Raw genomic sequence first — 20,267 nt, forward strand, 5'->3', positions numbered from 1 at the left:
ACCACTAAGCCACGGGGCCGGTCCAGGATGTAACTTTTCTAGTTGAATCTTCAGTGACTCCCAATCCAATAAAGTTCATAGTCTTTGTGGAATGTTGTTCCTTCATGATCTGGCCTCTGTTTACATATCTAATCTTACATTCTACCTTTTTCCTCACATATACTGTGCATTTCAGTCACAATGACAGCTAACAGTTATTAAATGTTTACTATGTACTGGGCACTATTCCAGGTGCTGAAAATATATGAAGTTATTTAATCCTCACAAAAAACCATGAAGTAGCTGTAGCTGTTATCTCCAGTTTACAGAAAAGGAAGATGAGACTCAGAGAGGCAAAGTAACTTGCCCAAGGTCACACAGACAACAAATAATAAAGCCAGAATTTAAAATCAGGCAATCTAGATTCAGAACCTACATTCTAAACCACTATGCTGTACTCCTTCAATTATGCTTAATTACATCCCCCCAAGTTCTGTACATTTCCCTCACTTTCACGCCTTTGTACATGTAATTTATTCCCTCCGCTTGGAAGACTCTTCTGTCTTTCCTTCTAACTTTAGGATGAACAACTTCTTGATCTTTCAGGATTTAATCGAACTGTTACCTCCTTCAGATACTATTCCTTGGACTGTCCAGTCAGAATTAAGCATGCCTCCTCTGAACTTGTGTACACTCTGTACACTGCTTCCATGACAACATGGATCATATGATTGCTAATTACTTATTTTTTATATCTTTCTGCCCCAAGAGATTGCAAACTCGTGTAGAACTGGGATTGTGTTTTATTCATTTTTGTATCCCTAACACCTGTCAGCCACATAGAAGAAGCTCAAATATTTGTGGAATATATGTTCTTTACATAACAACTACGACTTGGGAGACCTGAGTTTAAAATTAAGATATGTTAGCTACTTAACATCTTAAGCATCATCTATAAAATGAGTACAATAATATCTGTTTCATATGGTTTTTATGAGAATCAAATGAGATGTTGTATGTGAAGTGTTTAGCAGACTACATGCACTTATTGAGCTACTATCATCTTTCCATAACAATAAATATTTATGGTTAATCTAACGTTCATTCATTCAACAAATATTTATTTAGTACTTAATATGAGCCAGGAGTTAGGGAATATAGCAGTGAACAAGATGGGCAGGGCCGGCCCCGTGGCTTAGCAGGTAAGTGTGCACGCTCCGCTACTGGCGGCCCGGGTTTGGATCCCGGGCGCGCACTGACGCACTGCTTCTCCGGCCATGCTGAGGTGGTGTCCTACATACAGCAACTAGAAGGATGTGTAGCTATGACATACAACTATCTACTGGGGCTTTGGGGGGGCAGAAAAAAAAGGAGGAGGATTGGCTGTGGATGTCAGCTTAGAGCCGGTCTTCTTCAGCAAAAAGAGAAGGATTGGCATGGATGTTAGCTCAGGGCTGATCTTCTTCACAAAAAAAAAAAAAAAAAGATGGGCAAAGAACTGCCCTCATGGAAGGTACAGCAAGAAATTTCTGACATTTGACCATTTTTGACCTAAAAAATAAAACACAGTGTAATATGAATCAACCTAATAATTGGGTAGTGTTCTATAAATAAACAAATTGGGTAGTTCCAAATTGTGTTTAATGCTGTGAAAAAAATAAATAGGGTTTTGAGATAGAGCGTAACGGGGAATAAATTATAGTTGGAGTAGACTATGGAGACCTCACTGAGAAGGTTGTACTTAAACTGAGGACTGAAGGTAAGACTGAGCCAAGTATATAAAGAATGAGGGGAAAACATACCATGTGAAGGAATCAAAATAAAAAGCCTACAATCAAGAAAGAGTTTGACATGTTCACAAGGTTATTGGAGGATCAAATAAGATAGTATAAGGTAGTGTATGGATTTGTTAATTTTGAAATAAAAGATGAACATTTATTTCTTTATAGTACCATGAGCCTAGACACGTCTTAAGAGCCAGAGTGTAGATGAAACATCCTCTTTCAGTCCCTGTTAGTCCCATGATTGTGGATTGAGCCCAGGTAAAGAAGATTTCATAAGATATACTAATTTTGTCCAACATTGTAGTGGTATTTGCACTGTCCATTTTGCAAAGCTGAGAAACCCTGAGTTGTTCTAACAGAAATGTGTAAATAGTTTCTGCAAGGTAACACAATGTCAAAATGCCTGTATTCATTACGGTTGAACAAGAGTTAGTTTTGTATTCTCTTGGGAGCGGACCCAAGTCAAGCAGGCCTGTCTTCACTACCTTAAGACTTGCCTCAACCCCACTCCAAGTTCCCTAAGCTTTGATATGTCTAGAGATTCAAAACTAAAGTTACCTCCTGACTTTAGTATGCAACTCATTCATAAATCTTATTTCTAGCATTTGGCCACATTACTTGTGATTGGCACTGTGGGAAAAAGTTATGAATGCTACATTATTTATGTATAATGTAGCCTTGCATATAATCACCTAATAATTACTATCCCACATATTTTTAAACAGCCAATTCTTTCCTAGGAGGGATATATTTAGTAAACTAAATAAAATGAGAAATTCCTACTTAAACATAAGTGTTTTTAGTTGCTTGGAGTAAATGAAGCAAAGAATTACTTTTATAACTCATTGGTTGCTGTCTTAGCAAAAAATACAGTACTTACGTTGCCTAATAATGCAAAAGAATTTCAGGACATCATACTTATTTTTCTGTACTGTAGAAAGTAAATTAATTTTAATTACTATTTTCTCACACAGTAAATAACTATGTAAACATAATGCTACAAACACAGAGGGTGCTTGGCAGTAGGGAAAGGAAAAAACTGTTTTCCTAGTAATTTTCAAGGTAGTACTTTAAAGAAAAACATAAACTGATTTGAAGTTCAGTGTCATTTTAAATTTTTCATTCTACTGTTGAGAAATCAATGAAATTAACCTAAAAAATATTTATTATTTCACTCAACATTATTTTAAAGATAGTATTCCTTTGCTAATCCTCTTTAAAATGTGGGTTCCTATTTTTACCTGTATTTAACAAATATTATTTCTTTCTTACTTATTTCTTAATACTATTGTTTCAATGCTAATGAGAACAAGACAGCTAAACTAAGGAATCTGGGGAATCACAGAGTGACATTCTCTTTGGTATGTTTCACTATTATATACAAACTAGTCATCATTGTTCCAAAGTCTGTCTCTGTGTCTGTCCTCTAAATGTGTGCAGGTAGCCCCATTCTCCTTCCCAGATCTTTCCATTCATTCCAGAAAGAATGCAGATTTATACTTAAACTACTCCTTCCTTTCCCCACAGGAAAGTCAAAGTGAAAGGCAACTCCCTCTTCTTTCCTTAACTGACATCAGATTAAATAAAACAGTACAACCACATTGCCATTACAATTTCTGATACATAGGAGACATTCAATAAAAAGTAACTCCTATTGTTGTGGTTGGTGTTGATGTTGTTGTTGTTGTCATTACTGATCCAAGTACCTGTTTCCTTAGGATCCCAAGGCTTACGCAGCCTGTTTCAGGACAGTCAAAATTGACACTCCCCTGCAGAGTTGAAAACCAACTTAAGGGTACAAACTTACAACTAGTAGATAAATAAGTTCTGGAGATCTAATGCACAACATAGTGATTATAGTCAACAATGCTGTATTTATAAACTTCAAATATGCTAAGAGACTATAAATAAATTAAAAAAAAAAAGGGGGCCGGCCCCGTGGCTTAGCGGTTAAGTGCGCGCTCCGCTGCTGGCGGCCTGGGTTCGGATCCCAGGCGCGCACCGACACACCGCTTCTCTGGCCATGCTGAGGCCGCGTCCCACATACAGCAACTAGAAGGACGTGCAACTATGACACACAACTATCTACTGGGGCTTTGGGGGAAAAATAAATAAAAAAAAAAAATATGCTAAGAGACTAAATCTTAACTGTTCTTAACACAAAAAAGACATGATAAATATGTGACATGATAAAGGTATTAGCTAACACTACTGTGGTAATCATATTGCAATATATAAATGTATCAAATCAACACATTATATACCTTCAATTTATACAATGTTATATGTCAATTATATCTCAATTAAAAAAAAACAATTTTAGCAGGGAGTCTGGCTCCTATCTGAGATTAGTGGAAGTCTCTGGCCTTGAGACATCAGGTATTCTTATCATTCTGTTAACTTTTCTAAGACTCACGTAAACTGTTGATTGGTTTCAGCATCTCTGAACAAATTAATAATAATTGTGATTTTATTTACTTTTTAAAATTTGTTGAGAATGACTTACCTTCTGCTGGTTGGTTTTAGACAAATCATTTAGAAGACAGTGGAAAGAATGCTTACGGATTAGCATCTGTTTTTCTTGACAGCAAAATTACTCATCCATCTGTCTATTCGTAATATGAAATGTTTGTTCTCTACTTGTATGAAACATTGTTTGGAACTTTGTACAGAACACTCTGCTACTATCCTCAAATTTCTAAGAAACCAACATGAACGGTAAATGACTTGGAACATATTTATTATTCTGTGTTAAATGTCTGATAGCACTGCAAGTAAAATAAAGTTGCTAGTATACAGTTATTCCTAAGAACTAGTCTCATGGTCCTTATTACGCTCAGCTAAAAATACCTATTGACTTAAGGAGTATTCAACAGTAATGTTCATTGTCCATGTATCACCCAAAAGACACATTTTTTTCTGTTGGAAAATAAAGATCTTAAAAATTGCCTAAAATAACGAGTAAAGTGAGGTGAAGTGGTACTATTTTAGAATTCTGGCATGTTGAGGTATCCTGAAATCATCTAGAGTAATCTGTCATGTGATACATGTCCTCTTCCTATGAATCCAGGTACTTCTATAATACACCCAGGGGTAGGATAGTCACAGCCTTGAAAACCAACCCATTGTATACATTTTTTGAGGGATGGATGGAGGGGAAATTCTTACACTGATATACATTTTATAGCTTTTCACCTAGTTTAACTCTGTAGCTACTTTGTTGGTCTATTTGTTTTTTTTTTTCCTTGCTTACATGCCCTTCCTTCCATCTTTTATATATGACCTTTTAGAATCTGCTTTCTCTGCAGGCCATTGGTTTCTTTGGTTCTTTCACTTGTTTTTGTTTTTATTAGGGAGGGCACTGTTCATCAGAATTTTTTTTTAAACTTGCCTTTCCTATAAAGTCATTCCTATTTAGAGACCTGGCCGTTGATATAAGATTTATTTCTTCTCTAAATGTTTTTGAAGTTTTATATCCCAGAGTCTCAGATGACTATGACTGGATTTACATTCATTTGCATTGATGAGCTCTAAAATGGCACCACCTCATGACTCCAGTGTTCTCATCGTTCATGTGGAAAGTACACTACCAGATAATCTATCCCACAGATATGGAACAAAAAGGCTCACAGACCAAATTAAATCAAATCATGTAAAACACATAGCAAGAAGCTAGGGGAAAGAAATAGAGGAGGTTAACGCACTTACGATAAGGTACAAACAACGTGGAAGAACCACCACACCTGAATCCTAAGTAGATCTCCCTCTCTCCTCTCTGTCTCTCTCTCTGCCTCCTTCCCTCCCTCTCTCTGCCTCCTCTCTCTCTCTCTGCCTCCTTCCCTCCTTCTCTCCCTCTCCCTCCCTCCCCCCCCTTCTTCTCTGTCTCTTTCTCCTCTTCCTTCCTCTCTCCCTCTGTAAGGATTTTGCCCTCATAATGTTCCTTAGAAAAATTGAGAGCCACTAATATAGAGAAATGGTGGGACATAAAATGTTCAATATAGATTGGGACAAAAAGTAATTTAAAGGTCAAGCTAAGGAATATGAACCTATATCCTATAGATATCTCCCTGTAAACACCTAGCATAGTCACCTAGTGATATAAAATGCATTTTTATTCATTATTTCAGTGAGTTTTGTTGTCAGGAAGAAAATTAGAAAAGGCAACTTTAAAAATATGCTGAATTATTTTTTGCCATAAGTAAGAGAAAAAGATATGTGATGATATAATTTGGAGGAAATAGTATTTGAAACTAAAAAAAAGGAAATATGCTCTAGTATTAAATTCAAAATTGGCTTTGCCTTTTAAAACCTATTCTCCTGAGCCACAGAGCCACAGAAATGACTCTTGCCTATCTTGAGCAAATCATCTCTCCTACCACATTTATAGCTTTAAGGGCAATATCTTTATTTTATCATCCACTTCCAACCTACCTTTTCAGTAATTCCTTTTCTGATTAGCACCAAGGGTAACTTCTCCTATTCAGAACCTCTCTAGCATTTACTCTATATCTTCTCATCTGGCAATTTTTTTTTTTTTACATTTCTGCCTTTATTATAACTGTTTATATATTACATTCTACCTTTTTTACTTAATTTTAAGCTTCTTGGAAAAAAAATCATATCTTATTTATATTTGTATTCCCCACAGGGCTTCCCATGTACCTTCCTTACCCATAGATGATATTCAACAAATATTTGTTGAATGCTTGGAAGAACTATTATTGTACAACCCAAGTTAGTATCCCAGTAATCAACTCAGAAAGTAGCAACATCTCCTAGAACAGGGATCAGCAAAGTTTTTCTATAAATATTAGTAACTATTTTAGGCTTTGCAGAGCAAGAAGAAAAATTAAGGGTATTACTTAAGAATTTATGTAACAAGAGAGAAAATAGATTTTTATGAAATTTTTCTTTATGAAATTCGAAATACAATAATTCAATACAATTTTTTGTAATAGAAGTCTGCTAATGAGAAAAATGGAATTCTTTTGAGGGGGATAACCTTTAGCTTACTACAAGTCTCTATCATCAAAATTTTCATCTGTTAATTCTGACCTATAATGACATTTTGCATATTTTACATATTTCATCTTTGAAAATTCTTTTCACACAGATAGGTACTGCCAAATACTGCAATTCATGAACATATGATTTTAATTGAGCATATTCGTTGCTTGGAAGGAATTTATAAAATTCCGTTAGATTCTTCTGTTGGTATTTGCCTTCTAGAATGTCATTACATTGTAGATTACTCATTTCCAATTGAAGGTTAAGTGGAAATTCCTCAACTGCACAGTTAAATGGATTTTGAAATATAGAAATTTCTTGCATCTAAGTCTAAAAAGTGCTGCTGAAACTGAACTCAAAAAATCTACCCACTGCAAATTTGTTTGGAAATGGAGAGCTCACTTATTGTTTTAATTTTTGACAGCACAGGAAGTGTATAACATTACTCAACATTACTTGTGATTCAAATGTTAGTTGTCATTAAAATGACTTTACCATGGTATATGTTTCACATATAAGAATTGTTTTGCTTCGTAATTTTAGGTTTAATTCATTAATAAACATTATAGAGTCTGCAGCAAAATCTAATTCCTAAAGTCATTCGTCATTCAATAATAGAGATTGAGGGCAGTTCTTCTCATTCAAAAAAATTTCAGTCTCAGTCTTAAAAACTCTCAATAAAACTTAATCCCTGCTAAGCCGTCACTGCTGTGTGATAAAGTCAGCTTATTCAGTTTCTATTTTAACAAAAAAATTCACAGAACTGATGGAGGTTAAATTTACAAGAGTCAGTGGAGTTCACTGTTGACACTACTGGTTCAATAACACATGCTAGATTTGAGTATTTTTCTCAGAGTACCTGATGGTGGATAATACAGTGAATATCCATAGTTTTAAACACCTTACATTTTCACAAGTTTTGTAAATTTGTCCAATAAGTCTTTTTCCAGTCCATCGCTATCAGTTTTATCACATTTTAGCAGATTCTACTTCAGGTTGTACTGATTTAGTGTTTTAACCTATTAAAATTATATTAATATACTATATATTAACATATATTATTATAATTATATATATTAATAACTTATTAAAATATTCTCATGTGTAGTCACTCCACAAACTATTCATACAGGTTAATTCTTCAGTCACTTCAAACTCAACATTGACTCCTCAAATAAACAACTGAGTAGTATTACTAACATCTATGGATTCATCAAGAGGCAAAGAAAACCATTTGAAAGCATTTGCTTTGTTTTTTAATTGACTATTGATGCTGCTCCAATGTCCTCAACATTTCAAGAAACTGTTTTTGCCAAAAGGCTAACAACCTTAAATAAGTTTAGTTTGCCGCATTATTTAATTAAGTCACTATCAATAAGCGACTTTCCTTACTGGGCTAATAAATGAACCACTCAAAAACTTACTTTAGTTGCAACTTCATTTTCATTTTTTTTGTGAAGAAGTTTTGTTGTGGTAAGATATTCCATTTTAAATTTCCTAATATTTCTAACTGTTACATTCCTGTGGGCTGGGAACATTGTGTCAAGTGCTTGGTCTGATAATGTTGATGTATAGTGTTTTGTTTTGTTTTTAGCACAGCTATAGTGTCATTGCATAATAAACACAAAGCTTTGACATCTAATTTGATAACAAAATGATTCACATTCCACTGTGCCTTAAAAACACAACATTCCAGGTCCACTTTTCTCTTCTTGTTTTGACACTGATATGCGCTGGTAATAAAACAAATAAAATGAAATGTCACAGTCAGTCAATATATATTCCACTCAAAACACTGTCAAGTTATAACTGCATCACTGCAATTTGCAGTGCCACAAGCAGCAGTGCAAAATGATGAGTACCATACACAGTCCCTGCCACAACTACGCAACTCTGCCATTACAGCACAAAACAGCCAGAGACAATGCATAAATAAGTGAGCCTGGCTGTGTTCCAATAAAACTTTATTTATAGATATCGAAATTCTAATTTCATATAATTTTCACATCTTGAAATATTTTTCTTCTTTTGATTTTTTCTACGTATAAAAATATAAAAACTATTCTTAGCTCACAAGCTCTACAAAAACAGGCAATGGATTGGATTTGGCTTGCAAACAGTTTGCCAACCTTGTCTTAGGATTTGGCTTTAAGGAAATACTGTTTGCTTTCTTAACTTTATTACCAATCAAACCATTTGTAGTACATTTTCTGGAATCATTTGTGATTGAGGAATAAGATATTCTTTTTTAAATTTAGATATAATTGACATATAACATTATATTAGTTTCAGGTGTAAAACATAATGATTTGGTATATATATAGAGAGAGAAATGATCTCCACAATAAGTCTAGTTAACATGCGTCAGAATATCCTTAAGGAGACATTATTAATCAGTTAGAGTTGTCATGTACACCAGAATATAATACAAAAACTTAGAATACCATAAACATACTTCACACTTAGGCTACTTAAGTCAAAAGGTACTGGTGGACTTTGTACTGCCTCAGTATTTTCGTTTTAAAAACCCAAGACCATTACATTAACTATAATTAGAGATTTCAAGTGAGCCAAAACATTATTTGAACACTTTACATGTTTGGGAAAGAAGCCCAGGATAACTCCCAAACCTGGGCAGTGCTTCAACAGCAGCCTTTCGGAACACCAACCCCTCCTACATTTATTGAGCCTCTGGATGGATTTTCTAGGAACTGCCCCAGTTTTCATTTCTTATCTATGTTATTTAGGGCATCAGAGGCAGCCCAGGAAGAACAGGACTGGCTGGGTCTCCAGGCCCTCGAGGAGCAAAGGGTTCGTCAGGTCTGCCAGGAAGCCCAGGAATTCCAGGCCCAAAGGTACTTTAATGTTTTGTTCTGATGGATGAGCACTATTGACCATTCTTACTGGTCCTGAGTTCATTGGCTAGATCACAGGATGGTAAGATTAATAGCTTTTAAAAATGTTTGGCTAACAATAAAAACATATCAGGAAAAAAGGCAATTGTGTGACCTTGACATATCCATCTCCTGTGATAGCCACAGTGCATGTAATTTTCCAAAACAACTCATTAAGTTAAGGACTGGCAATGCTTTAAAAAATACTCTTTGACTCATTTGGTTCTTCTTCCCTCTCTGTCGTCCACTTTCTCCTCCAAAACAGAGAAATCTTATTTACTTCTAGACACATGCTTTCTCAGATACACTCCTGTTCCTTAAGTCTGAACCTAAGCAACCAATTAATAAACCTGAAAAGAGTACACATCATTTCTTAGAGTCAAGGTGACAGTAATTAAGTCTTGCATTAACACCCAATGCATGGAGTATTATCACATGTCAGTAAGCTTTCCAGACAAAGCCTCTCTTAGAAATATCTCGATGCAGAATTGACCCAGACAACCCAGAAATTAGTCCAGTGTCTAAAGCTATTTCATGAAAGCCTAGGATTAAGACACTGGCACTCTCATCATTATTACCTCGTAATTTGATTTTCATAGTTCCACTTCTAAAGAATTTTCAGATATTCTGATCCATATGGGTAAACTGAAAATGATGACCCAGCTGCTTGCTGTTTACAGTTTGAGCCTTCTGTTAATGCTTATACCATGAATATCCCTTTCCACTAAAACTCAAGATAGTTGAGCAAATGCTAAAACTAGGAAAGGAAATAAGATCCCTACCTCTTATGTGTGAATCTGCAATAAAAAGATCCATATTCATCAAGTCCCAAAGCTGTATCTTTGTCTAAAGACAGTGAAAGATAATTTGCTAATCTTAAAGAATCTTTGGTCAAAATCGACCAAGCATCATTTTTCATTAACCTGTCTCTAAACTCCACTTGATTCCCAAGTTCATTTTTAGAAATGGTGTGAAAGATATTGCAACTCTCATTTCAAAGACAAAATAAAAATAAATTTTAAAAAGACTTTTAAAAATAAAATAATGGTGATTAAGTATATGTTCAAAGTGAACTTTTAGGGAATAAAGAGGGTTTATAACAAAGGAACCTTGGAAAACAGATAATGGAAGTTTCTTAATGATGGGATTGAAAAGATAATCATGGCAAAAACCAGGGTTCACACTTTAGGAGATTCTGCTGTTTCTGGTATCAGATAGCTGAATCATCTCTGTATGGTAAGGAAAACACAGCAAAATAATATCAACTCAAATAAAATACAAGTTCCATCACAAGTGAACACCTTCTCTGTTCTCCCTGTAGCCCCACTATCCTCATCCTAGTTTTGTAGGGCCCCCCTTCCCTCTCCTTTACCCACTTATGACTACAATCTCTGGAATTTTCTCTGGAGCACTTCTCGTTCATTATAATCAAATATTATTTATGTGGAAACTAGTGGTAGGGAGAATGGTCATGCAGAATTTGATTTTCTCAGTGCCTTGTACTATGCCTAAGGATGGACCTGTATTTGGTTTTCATTTAAAAGTCAATATGTTTATAGATTCTAAAGTCAAGATCACCTTTCCTTTTTTGTCCATAGGGTGAACAAGGACTACCTGGTCAGCCTGGAATTCAAGGTAAAAGAGGTCACCGAGGAGCACAGGGTGATCAAGGACCATGTGGCGAGCCAGGCCTGAAAGGGCAGCCTGTATGTGCCAACTTAGAGATTGACTACGCACTTACTCTAGAGAACAGGCCACCACTGTACAACGATGGTTACTGTGTCTATTCACATTGCAGGGAGAACATGGTGTTCAAGGTTTGACAGGTTTCCAAGGATTCCCAGGCCCCAAAGTATGTTTACATATTTTCTGCTTATCTTCTAGCTATCTAGCAAAAAAGATGTTGAAATACCAATATTTAGTCCCTAACTTGAGCTTTTATTTTTTTAATATGATAAATTTTAGTTGATACAGAGTTATATATTTGAGTTTTGAATATGTTGATTTTAAAACTTATGTCAAACTATATATTTTCCTAGCAATTTTATTGAATAATTTGCTTTTGTCCCCTCTCATTTCATTTTCCCAAACGTTTTATTATGAAAATTTTCAAACACACAGCAGAGTTGAGAGAATGAGTGAACACCCATATACCTATTACCTAGATTCTACCGTAACATTTTACTCTACTGACTTTATCATGTACCTATCCATCTATCCATCCTCAGTCCATTTTTGGTGTATTTCAGAGTAAATTGCAGACCTTGGAACAATTCCTCCAAAATACTTCAGCATGTACATCATTAACTATCACCTTCTATTTTTTAAAAGCCTACCCTTAATAAATTGGTACAAGGTTATTTCATTTGTAAAATGTTCATATGGAGCTAAAGGTTTTTACTTTTAGTTTTTTATTGTATTTCTAGGGTCCTGAGGGAGATGTTGGCATTTTTGGAATATCAGGCCCTAAAGGTCCTATTGGACAGAGAGTAAGTGTAAATTCATTCTACCTGCCCAGAAATCGTGATTCTTTGCTGATGGTAGGAATTAGGGTTAAGAACTCTAAAATTAATACACTCCAAATTAATGATTTAATAAAATGACTTTTAAGATAGAAACTCATTAGAGCACATGCAGAAGTTCTCAACCTTTTTCACTTTATATATTAGTTTGAGCAAAAGACCCCGCAGACCAGCCATACTTCCCAGTTCTTATTTAAAAACATCAGAATTAATGTGAATACTGGATAACGTGTTTATTAACTCACTCTAGGAACAAAAACATAAACCAATTTCATGTTATAAGCATTAATACAAGCAGGGACCAGAGACCACCCCCAGGAACCACCTGGGCAAGGCTTGCCTGTGACTGGAGGTCCTCAGACTACACTTGGAGAAGTATTTCCCAGTAGCTGTGTTTCCCCAGCTCAGGCATGGGTATCCCCAGAGAGTGATGAGCAACTGCTTCAAGAGTTGCAAAGATCAGGGTCTGAAGCACTGCTGTTAGCTGCTTAGTGCCTGGAATTGCAAAGTGTAGAGAATATAAATAGGGTAGATGCACCACCAACAGTTACTGGTTATGTGTTGGGGGGTTTTTTGCTTTTTTTTTTTTTTGTTCTTATTTTTATTAACCACAGCCTCCCAGTTGATGAGATGATCTATAAAACTGAAAAAAAAAAAAGCTATAAAATGTCAAACAAAGGTGTGACTGTAGCAGTAGCTACTCGGTAACTAACAGCAGCTCCTAGGGCAAGGAAAGGGTAGAGAGAGCAGAGAGAGGAAGAAGGAGAGTGGTTCAGAGGCAGGAGAAAGGAATCTTGAAGAAGAACTTTACAACTGAAAAACCACTGTCTTGTGTGAAATATTAAATGAAAAGTCAAATTTTGGAAATCCTAAACCCCTTCCCTAAGTCTTATAGAACAGTGTTTTCGTGGGAAATGTTTGTTTGAAGACCCTTCTCAACATTTCTTCAGGTGCAAATTTATTGGTTATTTTTATGATTTCTGAAGAACCATGGCAAGTTGGTGCTTTTATGTAAAGTCCAATTTTTGATTATTCACAGGTGGGTTGTATGTGGATAGACTTCTCTATAATAAATATTGCTTTTAAGTTCTTACATATATTAAGTTCCCCACTAATTAAATCCGTTCATTTTGGTTTTATTAAGTTCTCAATTAAATCCTTTCTTGATACGGTCTAAGAGGAGTTGGCTGCCTGCCTAGCACCTGTCCTCTGCAGGGTTTTAGCAAGTGCCAGGCCTCTGTGGCCAGGCGCTGAGCCTGTACTGCTTTGCAGCTCCAGAAATTTTCTCAGCTGACCAGTAGTAAAGTTCTGGTAACTAGCTCACAAATACTAACTTATAAGTGCAAATATTCCTTTATTAAGTCCTTATAGAAACAAGTGGAAAGTTTTGATAGGCTAATATTTAGCAAAAACTATTACGTACTGAGTACTGGTGTTCAGTTTATGTCCCTTATGTCACTCGATCCTCATAAAGATCGTGTGAGAGATGCTGTTATCCCCATTTTGCAGGTGGGAAAACTAAGTCTCTGAAAGGTAATTTGCTCAAGGCCATATATGGCCAGTAGGTAGAGGAGCCAGAATTTGAATCCACATCTGATTGACCAAATAATATGTTAGAAGGCCGCTTGCTAATTGCATAATTAGAATATAGAAGGGCTATAAAGTGACCTAGTGCCTAGTTCTTGCTCAATAATCAATATATATTTGATGATTAAATAAATTAAATTAATTGAAGTAGGAAATCTGGATTAATTGTCCTCCATTTCAAAGATATGTTTATGTAGTTAACTGGTACCAACCGTTAAAATCATAGCACCTCATTTTTCGGACACATTTAGATAAACACAGGCAATTTTTTGCTCTTTTGGTCTACTTTTTCTAGAGTCCATATATACCTCTCCACTCTTTTAACAAATTATTTTAGAGAGTCAGATCACAGTCAAGTTTATTAGATTAAAGCTTTCTTGACCTTTTTTTCAGTGATAAGCCAGTCTAGAGGATATATTTAATTAGGTTAAGATAGCAACTCTCTTGATTTGATTGTGGATCTTTTGAGATTCAGGCACCATATTTACAAATTATCACTTAAAGTCGATCATTGAGTTTAAAAGTGATTCCATTAGATTTACTTTTAGAGTATTAGGTAATTTCTCTCATTCTAGGCCAACTTAATATCAGAGCTAACTGTTGATGGACTGTATGGCATCATAATTATCTCAATTGATAGTATTTTCTGTACCTTAGCAGGAGTTGGAAAAAGAGAAAGCCTGTTAGATATCTACATTTATGTATTCTAGGTTAAGTGTGAGCCAGAGAGACTGAAATTTGCAGCCGGTGAGAGTGGGAGTGGAGGTTGAGGGAAAATAACTAAAACAGATATTTTGTGTTCGTTAAGAAATTATGGGCTCCATACTTATTTTGGGAGATACTCCAGCTTATTTAAGGTTATCTTTATAATCAAATAGCAGCTTACAGTTTCAAAGTCATTTTTCACTTTTAAATCTTTTTTTCACTTTTAATTCAGTTTTCACTTAATTCTCACAATGGCCCTATGAAGTAGGCATTCTTATTTTAAAGGTGAAGAAACTGAAGTTTACTTGGTCACATATGATGGTCTCTGGTTCTTTCCCATACTTTCTTTCAATTCCACGCTGTGTGTCACTCAAACATCGGCTCCTTCAACATCTGTAAAGAAATTTATTCAAACTTTTGATCATCATTTTATGTAGTCTTTTTTTATATAAAGTAATTGCATTTGATATGTAATAACATACATATAAAATAGCATCATTGAAGTTATCACCACATAAAAATTGTACTGTTGATTTATTGGCTTGTTAGAAATTATACAGATATAACCCTTCTGATAGGAAACTGTGATAATGTGCAGAATTGTGTCACACACTGCAAATCAAAATTACTATAATTTCTGCTAGTACTATGAGATTTTTTAATAAAAACTGGAATTATGCAGACATGAACTATTTTACCATTGCACAAGAAATTTTCTAGAATTTTTCTGAATTATACTGGCAATAAGACTGACTGTTTTTCTTTTACTCCAACAGGGAAACACTGGCCCCCTTGGCAAAGAAGGTATAACAGGCCCAACAGGTAGAAGTGTAAGTTTGTCACAATGCAGGTCTTTTTTTTTCTTTTTCATATTTTTTTTTCTTTAATCCTATTTCTAGAGTAATCCACAAAGGATTACCCTGGGTATTTGAGAAGCAAAGGGCAAAAATAGAAGTACATTTCCATCTGGAAGGTAATTCCTGAGAACTTAGAGATTATATGTGTAATGAAACAGGTGTATGCAGGAGGTAGGCACTTAAAACTAGAGCTGAGAACTAGAACTGAAGTGGGGAGCAGGAGTTGGCCATCATAAGCACAGGGGTGATCACTAAGGAAATAAAAAGAATCCATTTTCTGAAGGAGAGAATATAGCAAAAGAAGTGCAGAAAGGCAAGGTTTGAGTCTTTGGACGTGTGCACTATAAAGGAAAGAAATAGTTGGAGGGAATAGCAGGAAAACCAGAAAGGCACAAGGTTAAGGTAGATGATGAGTTTCAAGAAAGGAATAGTTAACGGTGATCTTTAAGAGAATAAATCACAGTAGAAGATAGAGTAGAGATTGCAGTGAGGAAGGAGGTAGATAAAAATATTTAATAATAACTTTTCTCAAATTCTTACAGTAAACTTTTGGGGTAGGTATCATTATTTCCATTTAAGACACAAGGAAACAGGTGAGATTTATAGAGGGTCAGCTACTTATTCAAGGTGATACAGCTAGTGAATTACATAGCTAATGTTTCTTGCTTCAAGACCAGTGCTCTTTCCATCCCTTTCAAGCTATGTCTGGAGAGGAAATTGAGACAGTATATGCCAGTGACTTAAGAAATTTGGCTATGAAATAAAATAGAGAAGAAATAAGACAATGGTTGGGGAGGTGATCATGGGAGAGTTTTAGAATGTTAACAATAGTGTAAACATACAAAAGGAAGAACACCGTAGAAAGGGGCAAATTGAGACTTGGAGAGGAAAGATTCATTCCCTGCAGGGAATCAATATTTTGAATCATTTGAAAGTGTTGTATACAGAGACACAGAATTTTAAAATATAAAATGGGATGCTTCAAGTATTAAGTATAACTGTTCTCTTTGATAAATTTAGAGAAGAATTCACCACCAAAGTTACTGGATTTTTAATTTAAAAAAATGAAATATGTAGCTCAACATTTCTCTAGATTTTCAGCATTTACCACTCAGAGCTATATAGTCTAAGTGGGAGATTGTAAGTGGGAGGATTCTCATATTTCAGTGAGTGGTTCTTCAGCGAGCTAAGGAACACATACTGTTCTGATTATGTGATGATTGTTCTCCTCTGTCAAAAATGTGAAATATTAATTAGTGAAGGAAAATATGATAAAGAAATGGCTCAATTAAAATATCTTACTGTGTTTTGTTTATAGATAGTTCTTAAAGGCCCTTATAATATTCAGCATGCACATCAAATTTTTTTCATATTCTATGTTTTCCATTCTGAGAAGAAACCTCTAAGAAAAGTTCACTATGAAAGAATAAGCATTTGAGAATGGCCAAAACACTGTGAAAAAAATAGTGGTGCAAGCCAGCCCTGATGGCCTAGTGTTTGTTAACGTTCAGCATGCTCCGCTTCAGCAGCCCAGGTTCATGTTCCTGAGTGCAGAACCACACCACTTGTCTATCAGTAGCCGTGCTGTGGTGGTGGCTCACATAGAAGAACCAGAGGAACTTACAGCTATACACAACTATGTACTGGGGCTTTGGGCAGGGAGGAAGGAAGAAAAAAGGAGGAAGATTGGCAACAGATGTTAGCTTAGGGCAAATCTTCCCCTGCAAAAAAAAAGAGTTTATATAGTGCAGTCTCGTAGGATTCAGCATGTAGAACTGGAAATTAAAAAAAAAAAAAAATTGTGGTGGGAGATGGGGCTTTTCTGAATAAGAAAACATTACTTCAAAGTCATTGTAAGTGAAACTATATGGTAGTACAAAGAAATAAATAAATACAGTCATATGCCACGTAAGGACATTATAGCCAACGATGGACCACATATATGACACAGTGATCCCATAAGATTAGTACCATACAGCCTAGGTATATAGTAGGGTATAACATCTAGGTTTGTGTAAGTACACTCTATGATGTTCACACAACGACAAAATCGCTTAACGACGCGTTTCTCAGAACGTATCCCCATCATTAAGTGACACATGACTGTAGATCAGTATAACAGGCTAGAGCCCAGAATTAGATCTCAGAATGTATAGGAATTTAATTATAACAAAAATGGCATATAAGGATGATTTGGACTGCAAGTAATAGGAACCCTGAATCAAACTGGGTTTAACAATAAGGAAATTTATATCACATTATGGGAAGTCCAGAGGTAGGAAGGGCTTCAGCTTTGGTTAATTTAGTGAGTCAATCATGTTATCCAAGACCAGGTTCTTTCCATATCTCTACCCTGCTATTCTGAATATTAGCTTCATAATTAGGCTTATTGCAAGATGACTGCAGTTTCTCAGGAATCACATCCAGACATAATTATCCAAAGTGAAAAGGTGATCTATAGCCCTATGATGGAAAAAATAAAACTTTTTCCAGAAGTCTCTGTTGCATTTTTTCTCATGTCTATCAGCCATACGCCCATTCCTACACCAATGACAGAGAAGGGAGATGGAACTACTTTTAGTTCCACTATTGCTGTAAGAAATTGGAACCCTTTTTCACCCAATTTTTTTCTTTTAATCCCAGATCAACTTTTAAAGACTTAAGTGTAAAAAACAATGAAACAATTAAAAATCTTAGAAAAATTATCTAGAAAATTAAAGTATAGCTTAAGGGTTGGGGAGACTTTTTATATAAGATAGGAAATCTGAAAACTAAAAAGAACAGAAAATATGTTTGAATACCTGAACGTTTTAAAATTTTGTATGGAAAAATATTCCATAAATAAAATTATTATAAATTGGGAAAAAGTAATTGCAAAGCATACAACATAAAATGGATTAATGTATAAAGAGCTCTTACAAACTGGTATAAAAAAGATAGAAAACTCAATAGAAAATTGAACAAATCTAAAAGGTCAATAATTATTTGAAAAGATGCTCTCCTAACTTTTAGTCAGAAAAATTCAAATTAAAGTAATAATATAGGGAAAACAGTACTCTTGTTTATCACCAATAGAAATGTGAATTACAGCCTTTATGGAAAGATATCTGTTAAAACATAGGTACATATATCCTTTGACCAAGCAGTTCCACTTTGAGGACTTTGTCCCACAGAAATAAAAGCACTCAATACACTAAGGAAATTTTCCTAAGGTTTTTTTCACAGCACTGTTGGTATTGGTAAAAAAGCTTGAAATTACGTGAATGCTCATCTGTGGAGGAATGGTTGAATAAATTGTGGTCTAGCCATTTCATGGACTATTATGCATCTATTAAAAAGAATTCATTATATCTAGGGGCCGGCCCCATGGCCTAGTGGTTGAGTTTGGCACACTCAGCTTCGGCGGCCCCGGTTCAGTTCCCGGATGTGGGCCTACACCACTCATCAGTGGCCACGTTGTGGTGGCAACCCACATACAAAATAGAAGAAGATTGGCAAAGATGTTAGCTCAGGGCAAATCTTCCTCAAGCAAAAAGAGGAAGATTGGCAACAGATGTTAGTGCAGGGTGAATCTTCCTCAGCAAAAAAAAAAAAGAATTTATTATGTCTAGTTTGGCTGACTTGCAGTTGTTTCATAATATATTAAGTGTGAAAAATCGTATGGATGCATAGGAGAGTATATAATGTGATATCAATATTGTAAAATATGACCAGTCACCCTATACATATGTAAATATATTTGTCAACATTTGATTAGAAAAAATTATGAAGAGATATGTACCAAGTTGTTAATACTGAGCTGGAGGTGAGGGAGGGTATAAAAAAAAAATTCTGTAAAGATATCATAAAAATCAGTTTTTAAAAGTTAATATCCTAGTTTAAAGTGACTTAAGGACAAGATAGGAAACACAAAACAAGTAATATAAATGGTGAATAAATAATGATATAGCACTTTTAGCCTGCAGGATTAACAAAGAATGGTAGTACATGGCATGTATCAGAAGAAATATACATTCTCATTTATTGCAGGTGTGCATGTAATTTCAAACAAACTTTCTGGAAGACAATTTTTATCAAAAATTTTAAAGAGTGCAGGGATATTTATCACAGTACTGTTTATCATGACAAAAATTAGACAAAATCTAAGAAATTCAATAAAAATATTATCATTTATTAAATACTAGGTAAGCATAATTATCTAGAGGAACGTGGATTGATATGGAAGAACATTCATATTATATTGTGAAGGTATAAATTTGGGTTACAGAAAAGATGAATGGTATTACCTCATTTTTTCATTAAAAAACATATATAATTTCCACAAGGATGAACACACAAATATTAAAAGGAATTTTTAAAACAGTAGGTCCATCTAAGAAGAGAAGACTACACATTCTCTTCAAGTGCACATGGAACATTCACTAAAATGGACTATATTTTGGTCTTAAAACAAATTTTACTAAATTTAGAAGAACTGAAGTCATATAAGGTATGTTCTCTGGCCATAATGAAATTAAGCTAAAAAGCAATAAACCAGAAAGATAATAGTAAAATCTCCAAACACTTGGAAATTAAACCACCCTCTTCTAAATAATCCATAGATCAAAGAGGAAGTCTCAAGGAAAGTTAGGCAATATTTTGAACTGGATGAAAATGTGTACAACGTATAAAAATTTGTGGAATGTAGCTCAGAAGAAGGAATAGAAAGAGAAGATGAAAGAGAAGGAGGAAACAACCCTAGAAACAAGGTTTTCAAAGGCTGAAGGAAACAAATATTAGAAGAATTTAACTTGTGAATTTTCTTTCTAAATTGTTTTGTATTCGATTAGCCGATCAGCTGTCTTGAGTTAATTGAATGACTAAGTAGCTTGTTATCCCTATCTCACTTGAAGGTGGAGCTAGGGGTAGCAAAACAGACAGCATGGATGAATC

General features: G+C 34.9%; 1 protein-coding gene across 1 annotated transcript in view; it reads left to right on the top strand.

Annotated features, from left to right (window-relative positions):
• The window catches only part of COL24A1 (collagen type XXIV alpha 1 chain), a 346,899-nt gene that overhangs the window by 293,014 nt on the left and 33,618 nt on the right, over nucleotides 1–20,267 (top strand). The window contains exons 49-53 of the mRNA XM_087448191.1: nucleotides 9,518–9,625; nucleotides 11,263–11,370; nucleotides 11,463–11,516; nucleotides 12,091–12,153; nucleotides 15,255–15,308. Of these exons, the coding sequence (XP_087304317.1) occupies nucleotides 9,518–9,625; nucleotides 11,263–11,370; nucleotides 11,463–11,516; nucleotides 12,091–12,153; nucleotides 15,255–15,308 (387 nt within the window). The remainder of the gene's footprint in view (nucleotides 1–9,517; nucleotides 9,626–11,262; nucleotides 11,371–11,462; nucleotides 11,517–12,090; nucleotides 12,154–15,254; nucleotides 15,309–20,267) is intronic.

The sequence above is a fragment of the Ceratotherium simum genome, chromosome 2 (genome assembly GCF_057802395.1).
Source record: "Ceratotherium simum simum isolate JZ-2026a chromosome 2, ASM5780239v1, whole genome shotgun sequence".
NCBI lineage: Eukaryota > Metazoa > Chordata > Mammalia > Perissodactyla > Rhinocerotidae > Ceratotherium > Ceratotherium simum.